Source organism: Gadus chalcogrammus, chromosome 6, assembly GCF_026213295.1.
Source record: "Gadus chalcogrammus isolate NIFS_2021 chromosome 6, NIFS_Gcha_1.0, whole genome shotgun sequence".
Lineage (NCBI taxonomy): Eukaryota > Metazoa > Chordata > Actinopteri > Gadiformes > Gadidae > Gadus > Gadus chalcogrammus.
The window spans coordinates 20,902,600-20,923,204 of NC_079417.1; the positions used below are offsets into that span (position 1 = coordinate 20,902,600).

Genomic DNA, 20,605 nt, shown 5'->3' on the forward strand with positions numbered 1-20,605 from the left:
GGGCAATTTCCCTATTGTGTAGATAACACAGCATAATATAATGCAGCTCTAAGAAACAAGTTCTTAAACTCTCAGGTGTCGGTACAGGGGTTCACAAAACAAACGGACATATTTAACATGTTCACTGAGTGGTAAAAGAGGGGTTTTAGTTGCTTTTTTATTCAAGACTATTAATACAGAACTGGTCGAATGTTTTGCTGTGTGAGGAATGGTGGGAGAGAGTCGCAGGGGCATTCTGCTGATGTATCCTAGCAACAAGGTATTGTAATGTAAGGCCCATCGTCGCTTGAAATCGCAGGAAAGGAAGGAATCCACAATGAATTATGAAATTATAGATTAAAAAAATGGGTTAGTGTTTTCAATTAAAAATGTGTCTTGCTATTCGTTAGCAGTGAGTCTGACAAGACACTAACTCAGTGGAAGACAGAGACTGGTCTCCTTAATCTGGTGCCCTGTAGTCCAGTCCATCAGTGGTCTGACCCAGGTACAAAGTAGTACAAAGTGAGGTTGAAAATATTTTTTAATAAAGCCACATAGATTAAGGCATAAAGAACATCAAATGGCTTAAATCAAGTGAAGGGATTTGAACGGAGTTCAGAAGTCTAAATGGAGTAAACAAATGTAAAAGGAATTGATCTGAAGAATCTGAAATAGCCGAAATTGTATCTACTCACCTTATGCACATTTTTCCAGCCTAACGTTATTAACAATTGCAGACTAGCGGTTCGGTTGCATAGCAGTGAGTCAACCCTCGTCTAGCTGAGAGGGAAGGCAGTATGAGGATGATACACTGTTTAAATTAGATGTTATGCAACAGTGATTATCAATAGAAAATTGCCCAATCTGGCAACGCTGCCTGAACGTCGTAAAAAGTACTCCAATTGAGCGAGTTCAATTGGAGCGAGATTGACCAAGTTACAAAGTCTGAAGTAGTAAGTGTCAGAAAATTGACTTCCACTGTAAAAAAATTTATTCTAAAGTAGAATATCTTAAAAAGTATTAAATATTAAAAGATCTGAAAAGAAGCGCACGATTCCAAGCTAATATGAACATTTAAAAATTGGAATGGATTTTCTAGGGGAAAAATTGAGGAAGGAAATATGTCCCAACGTTTGTAGAGAATAATAAAGAAAGAAAGAAAGAAAGAAAGAAAGAAAGAAAGAAAGAAAGAAAGAAAGAAAGAAAGAAAGAAAGAAAGAAAGAAAGAAAGAAAGAAAGAAAGAAAGAAAGAAAGAAAGAAAGAAAGAAAGAAAAGAAAGAAAGAAAGAAAGAACGAACGAACGAACGAACGAACGAACGAACGAACGAACGAACGAACGAACGAACGAACGAACGAACGAACGAACGAACGAACGAACGAACGAACGAACGAACGAACGAACGAACGAACGAACGAACGAACGAACGAACGAACGAACGAAAGACAGAAAGAAAGAAGGAAAGAATAAAACAATAGTTGAACGCTGCATGCACTACTCACCCAACCATAGTTGAGTGCTGCATGCAGCGATCACCTCATTATTCATGGTATTATATGATCACTTAGGTCCTCCAAATAACATATACCATTATATACTTATGGTGTGTTCCAAAATACTCGAACGCCAGACTTCCGAGTCGAAAGCAAGAACATGCAATGCATAAATTGGTGACCGGAATAAAGTAGCAATATAATCAAGTGTGTAAGAGCATTTAAAATCGACATTAAAATGACCTACGTGGTACAAATACTAAAAAATAAATCTCTTCACGGGCGCAGCCATTTGATTACGTCATCACTGCTCTCGGCCTACTCTCAGATTTTCGAAAGATGAAAACAAAAAGGGGGCGTGCCTTCGAGAAATGCCGCAAGAAAGCTGGGAGATCTTCGACTTTCGACTCGGAAGTCTGGCGTTCGAGGATTCAGGAACACACCATTAGCGGCAGTGGCGGTGGTGTCAATAGAGGGCGCTAGGACGACGCCCCTCCGGGAAATATTCACTCGAATATATCTGCCAACTATGAATCAAATATTATCAACACGAAATAAATCGATAAAACTACATTGCGTTTATCCTCGTTTAATTGTGTGATAGGCCGTACTTGCCACTGGCAGCAACAATCAAATGCGTGAATGTCAATGATTTCGGCTAGGCTAGTTATTGGCCATTCGTAATTTATAGCCCTCCTCCAAGTCTGGGGCGCCGGTTACGTTGAAGTCAATATAAGCTTTCAAACTTTTTGCTGTCTATCAAGCAGAGACAGCTTTTCATTGGCGCAAGAAAATTCATCCTCGGGTCACACCAGTGTGCGCCCCAGGCCAATGTTATCAATTTTCTTTTTGTTATCACCACATGATTGGACAATTCAGCGAATCAATCAACCCCCGCCTATTGCTGCGCCCCACCAACATTTTTGACCATCAGCCGCCACTGCTTAGTGGATCGCTGTAAATTCTGTAGGCTATTTTATTGAAGGGGCCCTGCCCTATCATGGCCTCTTTTACTGTTTATTGTTTAATTAGTTTGATCTCATATAATTGATATACAACAATAAAGGGTTGTCGAGCACATTCTTTTTTCTCCTACTTTTATTACAACCCCTATGTGAAACACTCAGTTGCTGAGAATTTTGAGGCAGTTATATGGCTATGTGAAGGCTCTGCCTTTGGCGAAGCATACAATGGAGATATCCCTTCACTACGAAGAAAACATCTTCTAACTTTGATAATTTGTTAGCAAATTAGTTTTTTCTCAAATTCTGTAAAAGTCAAACTGTGGCCTATACCGTAAGTCGAAAACTCTTGAAATTTTCAGGTATGTTACCAATAAACCCCACTACCCATAAACCCAAATGTGTGGTACAGCACCCAAAGGTGGCGATATTGTAAAATAAATCATGAATTAGGCTTATTTCTCCTCACCAGATGATCTGGACTCAAAATTCTTTCAGTATATTAAACTCTAGAATTTATAAATACCTGGTCTTCTGCTCTAAAAATGTTTACTTTTCCCACAATTTCATAGAAAAGCCAAACGTCCACAGTCTCAACCCATTTTGCCTATATGACCATTTTGTTATTGTATAACTATCATATGGCTATCATTAGTTGGATACCATTAACAGTGCAAATTTTCAGATCTGTACTCTTTTAAGAAAGCCCTTAATTCTCTTGTGAAATGTGTGCTTGGAGTTTTCTTGATGTTGTGTGGTTATCAATCGACATTTTCACCATGTAGTTCAGGATTGTCACTGGCTCAATGGGATAATGCCGTGTACTGTGATCCTTAGGTTGAGAATTTCGAATCCTGAACATGACAATCTGTCATTGCCACTCATTTAATAAACAACATTGAACAGCACCTGAAATTTACCAGGCAATCAACATCCGGCTCATTGGTTTCCAAGAATCTGTCTGCCAAGACATAGTTTGGTATTAAGGGAAACTTCTTCGTTAACCGTTTTTCCTTCATAATTAACATATTTATATTGCTTCCGTTAGTGTTCTTGACTACAAATGTTTAATTTCCCCAGAATTTCAAAGATCTATCAGGTATATGCTTTGAAGAAAGCCCTTGATTCACTTGAGAAATGTGTGCTTGGAGTTTTCTTGATGTTGTGTGCTTATCAATAGACATTTTGACCACGTGAATTAGGCTGCAGTTCAGGTACTTGTCTCTCCTTAAATATTACAATTATGTTATATATCTTCCATTAGTGTGTTCTTGACTTTTAATTTTGCTCGGACCCCGTTAATCACCGCTTGCGGTTATATTTATTATTATTATTGTTATTATTATAATTATTAGGGTGTGCTTTCACATAAAACCATCATATATGACTTGTTATGAATGCACCTTAGGTATCATCTAGCCCCAAAACTACATTTTTCTTTATCAAAGTCAATCATTGAATCTTCAGCACATACAAATAATTTGTCTTCATAGTGTTTTCCATGGAAACCAGGATGCATATCAGCACACACATTGACGCCTTAAAAGTGCAGTATGTAAAAGAAGGGGCATCCCGCCAATGGATCTGTTATAATAATTGTAAGATAATTTAGAGAGGTTGATTGTATAATATCGTTGAATCATAATCACTATCTTGCTTATAAAATAGACATAGTTTAAAGACTTAATAACTAAATACAATTCATAAATCAACCAAGGAACTTCCTCAGTTGACCCTCCGGCAGATATTTCCTATGTTACATATATGACAAATGTCTTTAAAGAATCAGTTATACCCTGTTTAGATGTAGATATTCTCGAGCAGTGTAGCACATACTCTAAGTGGAAAATTGGGCAAATAAATGGTATGTTGTGGTATCAATACCACAAATACAGGCATAACATATCCTCATAAAGAACAAAGATTGGGGTAAAGATAACCCAAAAGTCCATAGGCCGTCCCATACTAACACCATTTTACCCAGACCGTGTCACTTAAATACACAGAAGCTTTGAGCTTCAAGAATGTATCATCGACAAAATCCACGAAGATATAACTTTAGGACATGAGGCAGGAGGGTATTAGTTATAAAGAACTTGTTTGGGATTAGATTGACTGGTTCGATTCAATACATTACTGAAGAGGTACCACTGCCCTCTCCTGGCCTAAACACAGAAGTAAGTTGAATGTTGTAGGCCTATTAGCTAAAGATCATAATTTTATCAATGGGCCTACAAACAATTAGATTACAATAAATGTAATTCATTTGGGATTATGTCAAATGTAGTCCCACAGAACATATTTTCGATTATTATCTTAAATCCGATGGCAGACGGGCTCACATCTGGGTGAAGGGGAGTTTCTCCTTATAATAAATTCCGACCAATCATGTGGCTTGAGGGGGGATGTGTGAGTGTGAAGTAATTGGATAACACAAGCGTGGCCTGCAGTAGTAAAATATAAAAAAAATAAAGTTTCAAAGTTTCAAATCCACACCATGTTGACTGACTACTGTAGAAATATTCTTATAAAATCCCCTTCAGTTATCCTCGTTATCTACGAGATCTCAGGTGTTATAAGGAGCTGTATAACAGGAGTTATTGTATGTCCACCCGCACACATGCAGCAACTGACCCGGATCCTAAAGTCACAATGTGTAGGACTTCTCGAACACACCAGTAGGCCTAGCCCTTCCAGTTATTAGGCAGAAGAATTTAAAGTTCAGTGTAAAATAACATCAATCATACTGTTCTCTAAGAAGTGTTGCCAGAATCATGGCAACCCTGGCTGCAGCCGCGAGCCACGGCTGGGTGGGTGGGCCGTGGGGGGACTGATTTGGGGATGGTTGATGGTAAGATACCAGTATGGTAGTGGTAAAGGGAGGTTTTTTTTGGTTGTGTAGGTTCAACATTTTGCTCTTATCTGCTCTCTCGTTAAAACTCTTGATTCTTACAGAAGCATTTACTTCGATAGCAGAATATTTCAGTTGACTTTGCTTCAGGATATATAGGATTAGCCCACGAATCTATATTTATCTGAACTATTCCCTTGTTAGAATTTGAACAGTTGTGGTATTAGACTATTAAATGATGATGGTGTCTATCGCGATCTGCTTAATCCGTTATTTTCGCTGGTTTGTCAAAATAGGTATTTGAAAGGCTGTAATGCAATCACCCATTAGCGTCTGAGCGGCCCTATAGCCTTTGGGTATCAAAGCGCAGGGGGGAGGGCTGTGACCCATTTCTTTTGTGTCCATAGCCCATTTCATAAACTCGAGAGCCTCTGTTGACAATCGCTCATCATTACCCTCCCCCAATTTAAATCCCACGGTGGGAATGGAACCGCCAACCAGAGACGCGCATCACAGCACCTGCACTGACGGTGCAGCCCAATAGGCCACGCAGCCTATAGAATAGGCCCATATGTTTTTATTAGGATTCAAACTCAAATTATATAAAATATACATATATTTTTCAAATGATTCATTTTATATCATTCATATATAGACCTATATCTTTAGGACTGATATGACGTCACGACATCTGTTACATCGACCAAAAGTTTTTTTTATATATATGTTTATGACTACAGCAAGCACATTTCAATCGATATTGGAATTTTAAAGGTCAACTCAAATTGTATGTGATTAATAAGGATGTTCAACGGTCAGAAATGATTATATCAGATATATGAAATCTCCTACACCCCCTGCTTTCCGAAATGGCTCACAGAAATGATCCTATAGTCATACAGACACTCCTATCTAAATCGCACAACAGATGTTGGAACACATGGGGCCCATTCGTTGACCATCTCAAAAATAAAAAGACATTATAGACATATTTTGTAGTGATGCAACCCGGTACTATTCCCCCTTTACCTGTATTCTTGTGGCACCTGATCGTTTATCTCACTCTTACTAATAGTTTGCCAAACAAACAGCTCTTCTTCTTCTTCCTATTTCTGTGTCTTTTTTTTGGTCGTTTTGTTTCCAAGTATCTTTGATTTAAAGCGGAAAAACTGAAAATAAAATATATTTATGATGATGTCAAAAATGATAATGTCTCCCTTAAATTCGATGGAGATTCCTCCTGGTTTCACTCCAGCTGACAATAGGGCCCCAAGTCACACTTCATCATCATTAACCCGAGGCGCGAGCTATAGCTTGGCTTAGAGCCGGCCTACTCTCTACAACAATAACAAACACATGTGTTATGATATACAATATAATACACTACACTCTGACATCAGCGCTACCGCACTGGATGATGCGCAGCCTCTGGAACGACGGGCCAATCAAGTCTCATCATATCTCATCGCGTGCCATTCGTCTGGTGGTTAAGCACCAAAATATGGCGCTATCCTCCTCAGCCAATGGGAGGACGTGTGTAACCGATAGCGCGTGACGTAGCAGCGCGTTCGAACGCGCGTTTTGCAGCTAGCGGGCTCGCGCTCCGCTGAGTAGTCGACCCTCTGGATGGCTCGCGCCGCCAGTGTACCAGGCCAGTCATTATGGGGGACTGGGACCCTGCCACGGGCTGGACTCCGACCGACCGGCCGTCACTGAGAGCTCGTCAAGGAGGTTGATGCGCTAATAAGAGAGTTAGCATCGCCGCTAATTACCCCGCGTCGTCAATAAGCTGCTAAAGAGGAGGGTTTTTTTCAGCTATCACAACCGGGTCCGGCGGCTTCACCAGAGAGAGGAGAAGCGCGAGGACGTCGGGGGAAGGGGGGACGGGGACGTGAACGACAGGTGTGATCAGGCAGTCTTTCAAAGACAGGTGTGATCAGTCTTTTAAAGCGCATCCGATTTGGAGAAGCGGCTTGGCCGCATTCATGGACGACCCGACGATCGATATGACTGAGCTTCCCGGAAAAACAACACTCAAGTGGGATCAGCCGAAATAAATCAGCCCGGCTCATCCGTCTGCTCTTTTCTCCGCCGGGCGGCGATGTCAGCTGCCCGTAAGAACCTGCACGCGACAGGCGGGGGTTCAGCACTGGTGGAGCTGGACAGCGACTGCATGGAGCAGCCGGCGGTTGATCAGGCAAACACGACCGCACAGGGAACCGTAGGATTTCAGGGTCACTCGCTGCTACAGAACCGCTCTGGAGGCCTCGGAATGGCGTTGGAGGAGGAACTAGCCATGCTCACCGGGGAGCGGGACGACGAGGAGGAGTTACCTGACCCAGGAGCGCCCACGGTGGGCCACGATACGGACTTGTTGTCGCTCCTCCGGCAAAAGGAGAAAGACTTGGTTTTAGCTGCAAAACTCGGCAAAGCACTGTTGGAGAGGAACCAAGACCTAACGAAGCAATATGAGAAGATGAACAAAGATCTTAACGAAAAACTAGAGGTAAATAAAATCCTAAAGCGATGTTAATAGCGAAGCGTAGTTCTGTCCTAGGTCTATTATTCATAATTAGCTGGCCTGTGTGGGCCTTGAGTTAAAAATACAGATCATCAGAATCCCCCGAGTGGCAACATATTAGCCCTGTAGGCCTAAGTAAATAGGCCTGCTGTACCGACTCACAAACTATCTGCACAGCAAGGGACTAGTCATGTAGCAAAGTGTTAATCTAAACTACATTTTCATCCGACAATCAGTGAGTATGAGTCATTGGTCACCCGCTAACGAGTAATCACTTAAATAGAGTATTCTCTGTTACACAGCAACGCTTTTCTTCCTGTTGCGTTGGTAACCTTCCTCAGCACATCCAGCACGTGTCTTGGGGTGGTGGTGGAGGACCCAGGTTGAGTCTCTCCTGGTTGTATCTACTGTACATCTGTTCAGCTGTCCACATCCACTCCCAATTAAGCTTCTTGCATTGCATTTGGGGGGGGTTCCTGTTGCTGCAGCGCACGGCTGTTGTTGTTGTTGTTTTCAAAGCTGACAAACAATGCTCTCCATCTGCTAAGCCTAGCCCTAATAATCAGGGCTGCCCAGACATCTGGATATCGCTGGTGCAATACCTTTTGGACATGTTGTCCATTTTCTCATGTCCAGAGTCTAAAGACAACGTCTTTATGTTTTGGAGTTGGATCCACATTCAATGCTTCTACACAGTATACATTATTCCAAGAGCATACAGTCTCTAACACCGTGTGGTATAAAAACAAAACTATTGAGCCAGATGCTAACTCATTTGTTCCTCCAACAAATGTATATGTAACACAAGGCATGCACTAGGCACATCATGAGGACCATATTGGAGATAATGTTTTTTTCAAGGGACAATTTTAGTAAATGTTGGATAATGTGAAATGTATTTATCACAATTATAGTCTCAAAGGCCTGTAATTAAATCCAACCAATCTCTCTCTCTCTCTTTCTCTCTCTCTCTCTCTCTCTCTCTCTCTCTCTCTCTCTCTCTCTCTCTCTCTCTCTCTCTCTCTCTCTCTCTCTCTCTCTCTCTCTCTCTCTCTCTCTCTCTCTCTCTCTTCTTCTCCCTTTCCCTCTCTCTCTCTCTCTCTCTCTCTCTCTCTCTCTCTCTCTCTCTCTCTCTCTCTCTCTCTCTCTCTCTCTCTCTCTCTCTCTCTCTCTCTCTCTCTCCCTGCCTCTCTTCCTCTCAAGCACCTGGAGCAGGAGAAGCACGAGCTGCGTCGGCGTCTGGAGCGGCGTGAGGGTGAGTGGGAGTGCCGCGTGGCCGAGCTGGAGACGGACGTCCAGCAGCTGGAGGTGGAGCTGGAGCGCCAGCGGCTGCATCTGAGGGAGGCGGAGCGGGAGAGGAGCAGTACCGTCGGCCAGCTCTCGGAGCACAACCACCGGCTCCTGGAGCAACTTAGCAGGGTGAGGGCAGGGGGGGGTGGTTTCAGATATGTGTGTGGGTGAGGGTGTTGTTATGGGTGTGTGTGTGTGTGTGTGTGTGTGTGTGTGTGTGTGTGTGTGTGTGTGTGTGTGTGTGTGTGTGTGTGTGTGTGTGTGTGTGTGTGTGTGCGCATGTGTGTGTGTGTGTGTGTGTGTAATGTTTTTATGTGTGTCAGTGTGAGTGTGTGTGTGTATGTGTGTGTGTGTGTGTGTGTGTGTGTGTGTGTGTCTGGGTCACTCAGTTCTGCTCGGGTTGATCTGGATCACATGATGCTCAGCCAAGGGAGGAACCACCCCTCCCCCTACATCCCAGCACACATCACCACCATGTCCCACATCGCCCCCTCAATGCTCCCTGGAGCTGGGATGGTCCCAGCTCGTCAGAGTAGAAGTGGAAACCTGGTATCCCATGCTGAATCATTTTTAAATCTTGAACTTATGGGATGTTAAGCTCTGCATCCTCGTCTGACCGTTTGTGTTGCAGCGTGGGTATTAACACAGGTGGACAAAATGGAAGGAAATCATCTATAAAGGAGAGGATGAGCCACAAACTGCGATAAAGAGAGAGAGGAAGGACAAGTAATTCAGTGCAGAGAGCTGAAAAGTAACAGACTGGGCTTTAAAGGGGCGACAAAAGAAAGACAAACACAAACAGACTCAAAGTTTAAGTAAAGCGGCGTACAGGTCACGTGACTACGAGGCATAGCACGGTAACTTCTTCTGCAAGTGATAGACCTTAACAACTTTATTTTTGCTCTAAATATTTGTAAACACAATTGAATTAGAATGTAAAAGGGATTTCCAATAAAACAAAGAGATCTAAAATAATAACACATTTGAAACCCCGTGAAAGGGATGTGCCAATGTTACAGGAGACACATTTGAAGAATGCAGAAGCTGTTAAGTTAAGACAGAGATGGGTCGGTCAGGTTTTTTCAGCTCCTGGTACAGGGGCCTCTAGAAGTGTCAATACTTCAATATCTAAACGCTTATCTTTTACGTTAAAGGGACTCTGACCTTTGTTGCATTTGAGAATTACAGCACATTCAAATCATCCCGCCGTCCTCCAATGCCCCACCCCCTAAGCGTACAAAACTAAGCGTTATTTTTTAGAGTACTGTAACGACCTCGCCGGTGACATAATGATGTCGAGTCATTAGTAGTTGAAGGTAGTTTTAATGAACCAAAACCAGGTCACTGAAACCCGTAACATTGTAACCAACGGCAGAAAACCGACACAAAACAAACCCCGGTTACCCCGGCAACCCCCAACACGGTCTCACTCGCGTGCAGGCCCCCACCCTCCTGTTCTTCCAAGGCCCTCCCCCAGCTGACCTAATGATTCGCCCCCACGCTGATTGACAAGAAGAACATTACAATACATACACATAGAACAATTGGCATAGCGGACAACGAAATATAATGTAACACATAACACACAAACTATTTAACTGTCCCAGGGTCGCTACAGTACAAAAGTTCTAGACTCCCATGGGTTATGTTTAGACTCCCATGGGTTATGTTTAGACTCCCAGGGGTCATAATATCTACCAGGGGTCTAGTAAACAAGAAGTCCGAAGAAGACGCGTCTGAGTCCGAAATGGGTCCCGTAATCGGACTGAGTGGTGCGGTTGGGTGCCAACGTTCTGGAGGTCTTCCTGTAGCTCCAGAGTAGCGGGACAACGTCGCGTCTGAGTCCGAAATGGGTCCCGTAATCGGACTGAGTGGTGCGGTTGGGTGCCAACGGTCTGGAGGTCTTCCAGTAGCTCCAGAGTAGCGGGACAACGTCGCGTCTGAGTCCGAAATGGGTCCCCTAATTGGACTGAGTGGTGCGGTTGGTTGCCAACGGTCTGGAGGTCCTGAGAATCATCCAGGGGAGCGGGACCACTTGGCTTCTGAGGCCGAATCGGGTCCCCTTGTCGGACTGAATGGTGCAGTTTCAGTACGCCGTGGACCACTTTGGTCTGCCATCGTCAGTCGCTACGGTCGCTACTCGCTACTGTCTGCCGTGGAATCAAAACAAACCCTCTAGTTGAGGACGCGCCTTGATGACGCGGGCCCGAATGCGCCACAAGAAGCAGACGGAAAACCTTATATATCCATGCAGCAAACAGACAGGTCTGTCGGCCAATAAGGTCATTCGGTCCGAAGAATTTTATTGGTTGAAGTTTTCACTAAATATTATGAGAGTAAAATAAATGTTTGTTTTTACTCCTGGTGGGTCTGTCTTGCATATTAGAGTGTTATTACCTTATTAATACCAATTTAACCTTATCCAAAAAAAGTGTAAAAATGCAACAAAGGTAAGAGTCCCTTTAACCCAAGAAATAGTGGACAAAGATGGCAGATATATTATTATATCGGGTTTCTTACAAAACATAAAGTGCACTTTGGTGAATGTTTATGCTCCTAATATAGGACAGGCTAAATTTCTCTCGACTAATCGTGATTCTATCTCAATTTTCTGCTGATCCAATTTTTATGGGTGGAGACTTTAACCTGGTTAGCGATCCTGCAGTAGATAGATCTAGCCGCCCACTCCCATCTGATAGGTCTCTCTCGGTAACATTTAAAGAATTAAAAGAATCTTTGGCAATGTCTGACATATGGCATGTAGTGAACCCTTAGTGTGCAGGACTATACATTCTATTCTCATGCTCATAACTCAAACTCAAGGATTGATTACTTACCTTTATCTCAGAATATAGAGGAGAATGTGATTGATAACAAAATACACAATATTATTATTTCAGACCACACGCCTTTGTCAGTCCTCTCTCTTTCCAAAAACAACCATACAAATTAACAGTGGAGATTTAACAACACTTTACTCAAGGATGAAGAGTTTGTGTCCATGTTAAAAGAGAAAACAAAAGAGTTTATTCAGATCTATCTTACTTCAGTGCCCTCAATACAAATAGTATGGGAAGCATTTAAGGCTACCTGCAGAGGATGGATTATTAGCTACGCCACAGCCAGAAAGAAAAGACTGGTGATGAAGAAAAATAGTTTAATTTTAGAGACTAAGACTTTAGAATCATAGCATATGCGTGATCCTAAGAATATAAGATAAAAAAATTAAATGATGATCTGTAAGGCAGAATTACAATCAATCATGCATGAGGAGACATTATTTGCAATGTTTAGAGTTCATCGTAACTACTTTGAAAGTGGTGACAAAGCAGACAAAATGCCAGCCTTGGAATCTTTCTTTCACAACATCTCTCTTCCAACTTTAAAAGAAGAGGAGAGAGAAAGTTTAGAGGCACCTGTTACAGAAATGGAAATATTCTCAGCTTTGAAAGCTTTCCTATCTGGGAAAGCACCAGGCAATGACGGCTTTACCATAGCGCTTATAAATGCCTCCAACATAACTTATCCCCACTTCTTACTTTACTATTCAACAATACATTAACTAACCACTCAATGCCAAAGACTATGTGCCAAGCAACTATCTCGCTCTTACCTGAGCCCAGTGAGGAGCATTCTCAATTGACTAATTTCCGCCCCATAAGTATAAATATAAATATGGAGACCGCCATTTCCTCATTGATCCATCTTGATCAAGTAGGATTTATTAAAGGTTGACTTGCCTCTAACAATTTGAGAAGACTCTTCCAGGTAATGGCGACAGCCAGCACTCTACAGCATCCAGCAGTAGCCATATCGCTGGACGCTGAGAAAGCCTTTGACAGGGTAGAGTGGCATTATTTGTTTTACATTATGTCAAAATTTGGTTTTGGACCAGTTATTATTGGCTGGGTGAAGGCCCTCTATAATAACCCTAGTGCTTCAATTAAAACTAAAGGAACCATATCCGAACCTTTCCAACTCCAAAGATCTACCAGGCAGGGTTGTCTCGCCTCGCTAACACTCTTTATTTTGGCCTTAGAACCTCTAGTATGTGCTATCTGAGCAGAGAGGAAAATCACTGGTATCCAGATTGGGGGTCATGATTTTAAAGCTAATCTATTTGCTGATGATTTGTTAACATTAACTTTATCCCAACCAAATCAGTGAATCCCGCAGGTGATGAAATTTATTGAGGTTTTTGGGAAGCTTTAACGGTATAAGGCGAATTTCATTAAGAGTGAAGCCATCCCATTAAATCCTATGACCTACTCTTCGCACCTTGGTTCAGCCCCCATTCAATGGAAGCCACAAGGTATGAGATATCTAGGAATCAACATTAAGACTCCCATAGAGGACATTTTTGATTTAAATGGCCCTCTCCTCCTTAAAACATTAGGGAGGAAATGAAGAGATGGACAGTTCATTATGGGGCAGAGCAGTGTGAAGTGCTGAAAATGAATATTTTACAAAGATTATTATTTCCTATATCAGCAATACCTCTTAAATTCCCTCTTTAGTGGTTCAAAGAAATGAATAAAATATATTAGTAATAAAAAACCAAGAATCAGCTACAAAAGATTATCCAGACCGAGGGAAAGAGGCTGATTGGGAGTCCCAGATGTTTATTATTATTATCTTGCTTATGATGCTAGGTTTCTTTTGTTGTGGGCCTATACAGGCCAGAGTGATTTAAGGAGTCGGAAATGGGTTGAGGAAGACACATCAAGACACATCTTTCTCCCTAAACGCTTTACGGCATTACCCTAAAACCAATTTGAAAATAGTCAATCCTCTTATAAAATGTTGCTGTGTGTGAGGTAGTAAAAATTATACAGAAACGTCTCCCTTTCAATGGAGCAAATTGACCATGATGCCCTATATGGAGTAACCCCGTATTAAAAGCGGATGGGAAAACATTAACAAACAAATCATGGCGACATAGAGGTATAAACTAAGTGGGTCAGATAATGATAGATGGCTATATGGTACCCTTTAATGTCTTATATGACAATATGATTTAAAAGATGTCGACTTTTTTGCATGTTTACAATTAAAATCAATTTTGGGGTTATTTATTTTTAAAGAACCCATAGTACAGGATTTAGATCTGGAGAAAAAACTGAGGGAGATTGCATAAGGGAGGAGAACAGTGTCAAGATTATACGAGTTGTTGACCACTGCATCCTTTGTCAGCCTATCCTCTCAACACAAATGGGAGCAGGACTTGAGCATACACCTGAGTAATGCACATTGGGATACACTGTGCATTACGAAAATACACAACAGCCTTATCCAAATGTGTAAGATATCAAATTCTTCAAATACTGATCTTGCACAGGGCATATATAACACCAAGCAGATAAAAGAAATGGACAAGACCCTCTTCCATTTGTGTTGGCATGGTTGCGGAGAGGCAGGAACATTGATACATCTAACGGGGCATTGCCCCTCAGTAAAGAGTTTTTGGAAAAATGTGATCTGTATCTTATATTTTGAAAGTGAAAATACCACTCTGCCCAGTAGTTTGCCTTTTAGGCAGTAGAGCAGAAAATATCGAGTCAACTCTTACGCAACACATTAGAGTGAATACTAAATGAGGGATTGTTTTCAGATCGTATGGTTTTCAATGCACCCAGGTTCTTAGTATGTTCTTGTTCAAAGAGTAATTTTCCCCTTTGCTAATTTGGTTTAGCCCCTAGGTCAAAGTTCACCGTCATCCTCATCGTTCTTTGACCTTAAGACCCCACATGGGCACTAAAACTAGTAGAAAATATACTTAAAGGGACAGGATTCAGATCTGGGTTGACCCGGTTTCATCAGCTCAACCGTTTTATTGATTAAGCTCTCCACCAGAAGTGGGTGGGTGGAGCAGCACTCTGGCTTCTTCTGATTACAGTGCCGTCCGCCAATCACTCAGTCTACATTAAGGAGGAACAGCTTCTGTGTTACAGCGGTCCGTGAAGCCAGGGCCCAACATTCAGGCCCGCTGCCTGGTCACTGCCCTTTGGCACAGGGTTCTCTCGGAGCACTGTGGCCACTGGCCAGAGAGTGACACTGCTGCTCTATGCAACGTGTAACACTTCAAGAAGCTCCAAGCTAAGATTAACCTGGAAATATCTGTAGTCAACGATGAGCCATAGTTATATATATAATGTTATCAATTAAATCCCATTCCATTACTGATATATTCTACAAAGGAAGAATGCTGACCAGCCCAGTATTCTACCACTGCCATACTGGTATCTTACACTCCCATAATCCCACCCATTCAGGACAACCAGCCTGCCGAGATGTGCTAGAAAGCTTTCTGCCTCCTAACAGGGAGGGGCTTAAAAGTACACATTGTGACTTTAAATATTACTGCTCTGCATGTTCTGTGCGGGGATATGCAATGACACCTGTAGCACAGCTCCTTGTAACACCTGAACCAAAGGTTGGTCGACGTTGTAAACACAAACAGCATACTGCCCTTCTCCCCCTTAGAAGATCTTCCTAGAAGTCTTCCTTTTCGTTGGATACCTGCAGGATTCCATAGCTGGCCGTCTCACTGGCGAGGATACCGTTGTGTTCCTACCTCAGTTCAGCTCAGAGTTCAGATCTGCCCTGCCATCGGTCTACCTGTCTTCTGTCTGTCTGCTGTCTGTCTGCATGGGCGGCTGCCTGGTTGAGGAGGAAAGCTGTGGTTCACTAGCATACTGCTGTAGAGTCTGGCAGCTGTCTCTAGTGTGTATTTCAGCTCAACACCTCCTACCATATACCTTGTTGTTAAGCCAGCATAAAGGCAGCCACCCACCACCCTGCAGACCTGCTCACACTCTGATCAAATCCAACGCAGCAACCCAGCTCCCCCATCCAACACATCAAAACATCTTACCATGCCTCCGACCCTATGTTGTTCTGACTGTAGACCCCGGCACAAGAAACGAGATCCTCAGTGTAATAAAGACTTGTTAGATGAGTGATAGAGCTGGGCTGGTGGACTCTTGGCTCCTAAACATCCATGGGCCCTATTTCTCCCCATAAAGGGACCTTTCCAATGCGGGAGAGATATCCTGCAGCATTTATGACTCAGTGAAATGCATGGGGCCCCTTATTGCAATTGTTGGTCTGAATCAAATCGTGTGATTAATCGCGTCAGGGCGGGCAGAGAGACCTGCTTGGTAATAAAGTTAACGAGGTCAGCAACAGTGTTATCCCTTTTTCATTTCTGTCACTCTCTCTCTATCTCTCTATCTCTCTCGCCCACCCTCTATGGCTATTTCCGTTAAATTAACACAGGGATTTGTGCCATGTGTGTGTGTGTGTGTGTGTGTGTATGTGCGCCCACATGTGTTTGGGTGTGTTTGTGTGTGCAGGCTTGTGCGAGTGTGTTTGTTTGTATGTGTGTATAAAGTAGAAACAAGGTGTGTTACAGCCCTTGTACCTGTTGTGAATGTAAGCTGTGGGGGACTATGTATAGAAATACTAATAGCAGTACAATCCTAATCAGATCCAGAGAGGTTTACAGGGGTGTACAACAGGCACATCTGAAGGAAAAGAAACGTTGAAAAACGGACGTCGCTAATGAAAAAGGCAACGCTTTTAGGATAAACAATTAGAATGATTTGAAGTACTGCCTGCCGTTTGGGTTTATCTTTAAATCCCCCTCTCTTCTAAGACCTCGTTGAGGCAGGGGTTATCAGCAGGGGTGATCCACAGGAAGTGATGCAAAGGTGGCTAAAATGAAGGCCTAAGGAGATTAGGCCTTAATCCTGGGTAATAGCCTAGCCATATGCATTCAATCAGCAGCCACCACTCATAACCCACCAGCTAAATGGAGGGCTGGAGGCCCTTCCCCCTGTTCCACTTGCCAGCGCAACGGTGAGGACCAGCAAACTCGGTCACGATCACAGCTCCAGCCCCAAGACTAAAGCCCTCCTCTTACCCATATATTAGGCACAGTCTTTCATTTATTTGTATATTTGTGTGTGTGTGTGTGTGTGTGTGTGTGTGTGTGTGTGTGTGTGTGTGTGTGTGTGTGTGTGTGTGTGTGTGTGTGTGTGTGTGTGTGTGTGTATTGTAAGTGCCTTCTTGTGTACCATCTATCCTGGTCTGTTCTTGTCTTGGTCTTGGTTTTGGTCTGGGTCTTGGACCTGGTCTGGTCAGGTTGTTAGGACGGCCAATCCTCTGTGCTCCAATCTGATCAGAAGGAGCTGATTGGCAACACATTGTTTTAATTACATTACATGCTTGCTCAGAGAATGAACTGCTGACTCAAGTGTTTGTGGGATCAATTCTCAATCTCAGGACGGACATTAGGGGTGTTGTATTAAAGCCCCGGTCTGGCCAACCTTTTAAACCCCATAGTGTCCTGTGTTTTGATGTACACACGTGTTTTATACAGGGAACCGTGCACCTTTCCCTGCATAGCCAACAGTGGCCAGTCCAGAAAGCGGAGCAGTTCATTGTGGGTTGTGGAGATGGGGAGACCGTGTTTGGGTAATGAAGTCATCTCGATGTCCGTTCTTCCTGAGTCTAGAACAACGCTCGAGGAAAGTGACTCAGGATAACACTCAAAACATGGCGATCACAGGTCCCCGCTACACCAAACCCACGGCTCCCGTCCGGTTGCTATGACAACACACTTGTCGTTTGGTACCATGGGAATCATTCGCGTCCCTCTCCTCCTCCCCAATCGAGCCCATCCCCGACACAAAACAGATTTGCAGATCTGAGCTGAGGCGTGCCAGCAGCCCAGCCAATCGTATTAATTGACTTTATGACTTCATGATTCTTCAGAAAGTGTTAGCTCGATAGCTTGGAGAAGGGAGCGACATGGATGAGAAATTAGAGTCTGTTTTCTCTCTATCTTCACTCTTTTCCTATCTCGAGTGTTGACATGAACTAGCCTGAGTTAGGCTAAGATAGCCTGAATTAGGCCAAGTCACCACTCAGAGACTGTATACACCCCTATTGTATAATCAAATGAAATAGAGCTTTATTTTTCCGGATTGACAGGGTTGGCGTTTCAGAAATCCTAGAGGCAAGACAATGTCATTCTTACCCAGTAAAATGTAAATAGCACTTCTCTATATGGTTTAAATGTGATGTTCTAATCTAATTGTTTAAAGGCTAACAGCCACTTAAGTGTAAGTGACGAGGAGACTGACTTTCATGGCATTAACAATGGAAGCATTCAGTGGGTGCTTGGGTAAGTAACAGTGTTGTTGCGATTGCAACAGGTCATTTTGTAAGACACACACACACACACACACACACACACACACACACACACACACACACACACACACACACACACACACACACACACACACACACACACACACACACACACACACACACACACACACACAGGAGGGGGGTTGAGTGGGGAGAGGGAGAGAGAGAGACCTGAGTCACCTAAGGCCTGGCACCCTGACCAAAATGTGCCATTTATGGGTCGATGCTACCTTACATCATCAGAGAGACCAGTGATAGGGCGCTTCAGCTAGGAGGAGTCCAAACCAACAGACCTTATTAGCTTCACAGCGCCCTCTACGGGCAGCTACTGGCAACTACATCAATCACATTGACAGAATACACTATTGATTAAACAATGGAGATAAAATGTGTCATGTATTTCAATCACTCTGCAATAACAAAGGTTTTTTCTTTCACCATCTGAAAGATAACGCGTTCAAATCAAGAGCATCCCATTATAGGACGTGCGATGTAGAGACAGATGTAACAGTAATGTGGCTTGTAAACCTCTCCGTTTCCACAAAGCAATACACTGGTCTAACACTAAAATAAAAAAAAATGAACTCTACCTGGGTGTGAATGCTTGTAATTCACCATCTGCTTTCTAACTGTTACTGTCACTGCTTTGCATGCGCCCACTGTTGCCATGGCACTAATGATATTAACATGAGTGCCAGCTCTCTGTGTCGCTCTATGCTAATGATGTCCTGCCACCAGTATCTCTCTGCGTGGGCGTGCCCCACACGTAACCAGCCCAGCAGTGGAGCAGTGGCCTGATCCTCCCCTGCCAATAGAAGGGCTCAGAGGGGGCTGGCGCCCTGGATGTCACTTATAGAAAGTACAAATATTTTGGCTTAAGGGGAGAAATATATCCTGGAAGTCAATCGGTGCACTGCTGCACCTCACAGGAACACTTAATCAACGGCGCCTGGTCAGGGCACAGTATGGTGCCCGGGGGGGGGGGGGGGGGGGGGGGGGATGGTGGTGATGTGAGGGTGACTCACTGGACACAAACAGTGTGTAAAATCTCACTCCTAGCAAGCACAGTGAGGGAGATGACCAGAGAAAACATTGCTCTGGCTATGTGTGAATTTTTATATATGTGTATCGGTCTAAAAAAATCCCTTTTTGTTCTTTTTCAGTATTAAATGAGTCAGATTGGAAAGCAACGACGAGTGGTGGGTGCCTAGTGTCAACGTTATTAGTATCTCCCCTGCATTCCTCATCCTTAACTGGGAAAAGAGCCCACTTGATAAATAGGGAGGCTTATTCACTTCATAACAGATGCACATTTTCGGAAAATGTCTTGAACATCACGTTTTCTCTCTCTCTCTCTCTCTCTCTCTCTCTCTCTCTCTCTCTCTCTCTCTCTCTCTCTCTCTCTCTCTCTCTCTCTCTCTCACACTCTCTCACACTCTCTCTCTCTCTCTCTCTCTCTCTCTCTCTCTCTCTCTCTCTCTCTCTCTCTCTCTCTCTCTCTCTCTCTCACTCTCACTCTCACTCTCACTCTCACTCTCACTCTCTCTCTCTCTCCGTCTCTCTCTCTCCCTCACAGGCTGCGGAGGTAGAGAGGCAGCTGTCCACTCAGGTCCATTCTTTACGGGATGACTTCAGGGAGAAGAGTGTGTCAAGCAGTCAGCACATGACCCGGCTGGAGAGTCTGCAGGTTGAGGTGAGGCTACCTTACTGTAAGGCTAAGCTACTGAGGCTACATCACCGTGCACACGGCTAATACTGTAAATCTAAGGCTACTGGGGCGACTCGGGCTACATCCCAGTCCACATCTCTACATGGCTCTGGTGTCCCACTCTGATGACACTGGAGCCAGGGGACAGATGTACTGTACTGTACATGTCCTGTTGCCTAACCCTAAGAAATGTGATATAAGTTGTGAAGTAACTTGACTGGTCTCTTGGTTGATTGGTAGGTTGGTCTAAAATGCCTCTCATGCCTATACATCCACAGATCCTTGGTCTAAATACAGCCTATGCTCTTAATGACTTGTGCAGAATTCTTCTGTAAATGTGTGAATTCAGAAAATGTTTGTCATTGCAAAGTCAGCCTCCCTATTCCAGGGTAGTGGTACTCTGCTCTGATATACTCATTAAGCACTCCTTCGGAGCTATACTAAAACAAAATCCTCTTCTCCCATGCTCCCTGTCCTCCCCTCCCAACCCCCAACCCCCTATGACCACTGAATGGGAGCAGCAAGGGTCAGAAGTGAGTCCACGCCTGAACCTATCAAAGTGCACGCATGAATCGATTATAAA

At 43.4% G+C, this 20,605-nt stretch overlaps 1 protein-coding gene across 1 annotated transcript in view; it reads left to right on the forward strand.

Annotated features, from left to right (window-relative positions):
• The first annotated feature begins 7,385 nt into the window (after nucleotides 1-7,385).
• bicdl1 (BICD family like cargo adaptor 1) overlaps nucleotides 7,386-20,605 on the forward strand; it is a 22,507-nt gene continuing 9,287 nt past the window's right edge. The window contains exons 1-4 of the mRNA XM_056592820.1: nucleotides 7,386-7,790; nucleotides 9,009-9,224; nucleotides 19,891-20,007; nucleotides 20,544-20,555. Of these exons, the coding sequence (XP_056448795.1) occupies nucleotides 7,386-7,790; nucleotides 9,009-9,224; nucleotides 19,891-20,007; nucleotides 20,544-20,555 (750 nt within the window). The remainder of the gene's footprint in view (nucleotides 7,791-9,008; nucleotides 9,225-19,890; nucleotides 20,008-20,543; nucleotides 20,556-20,605) is intronic.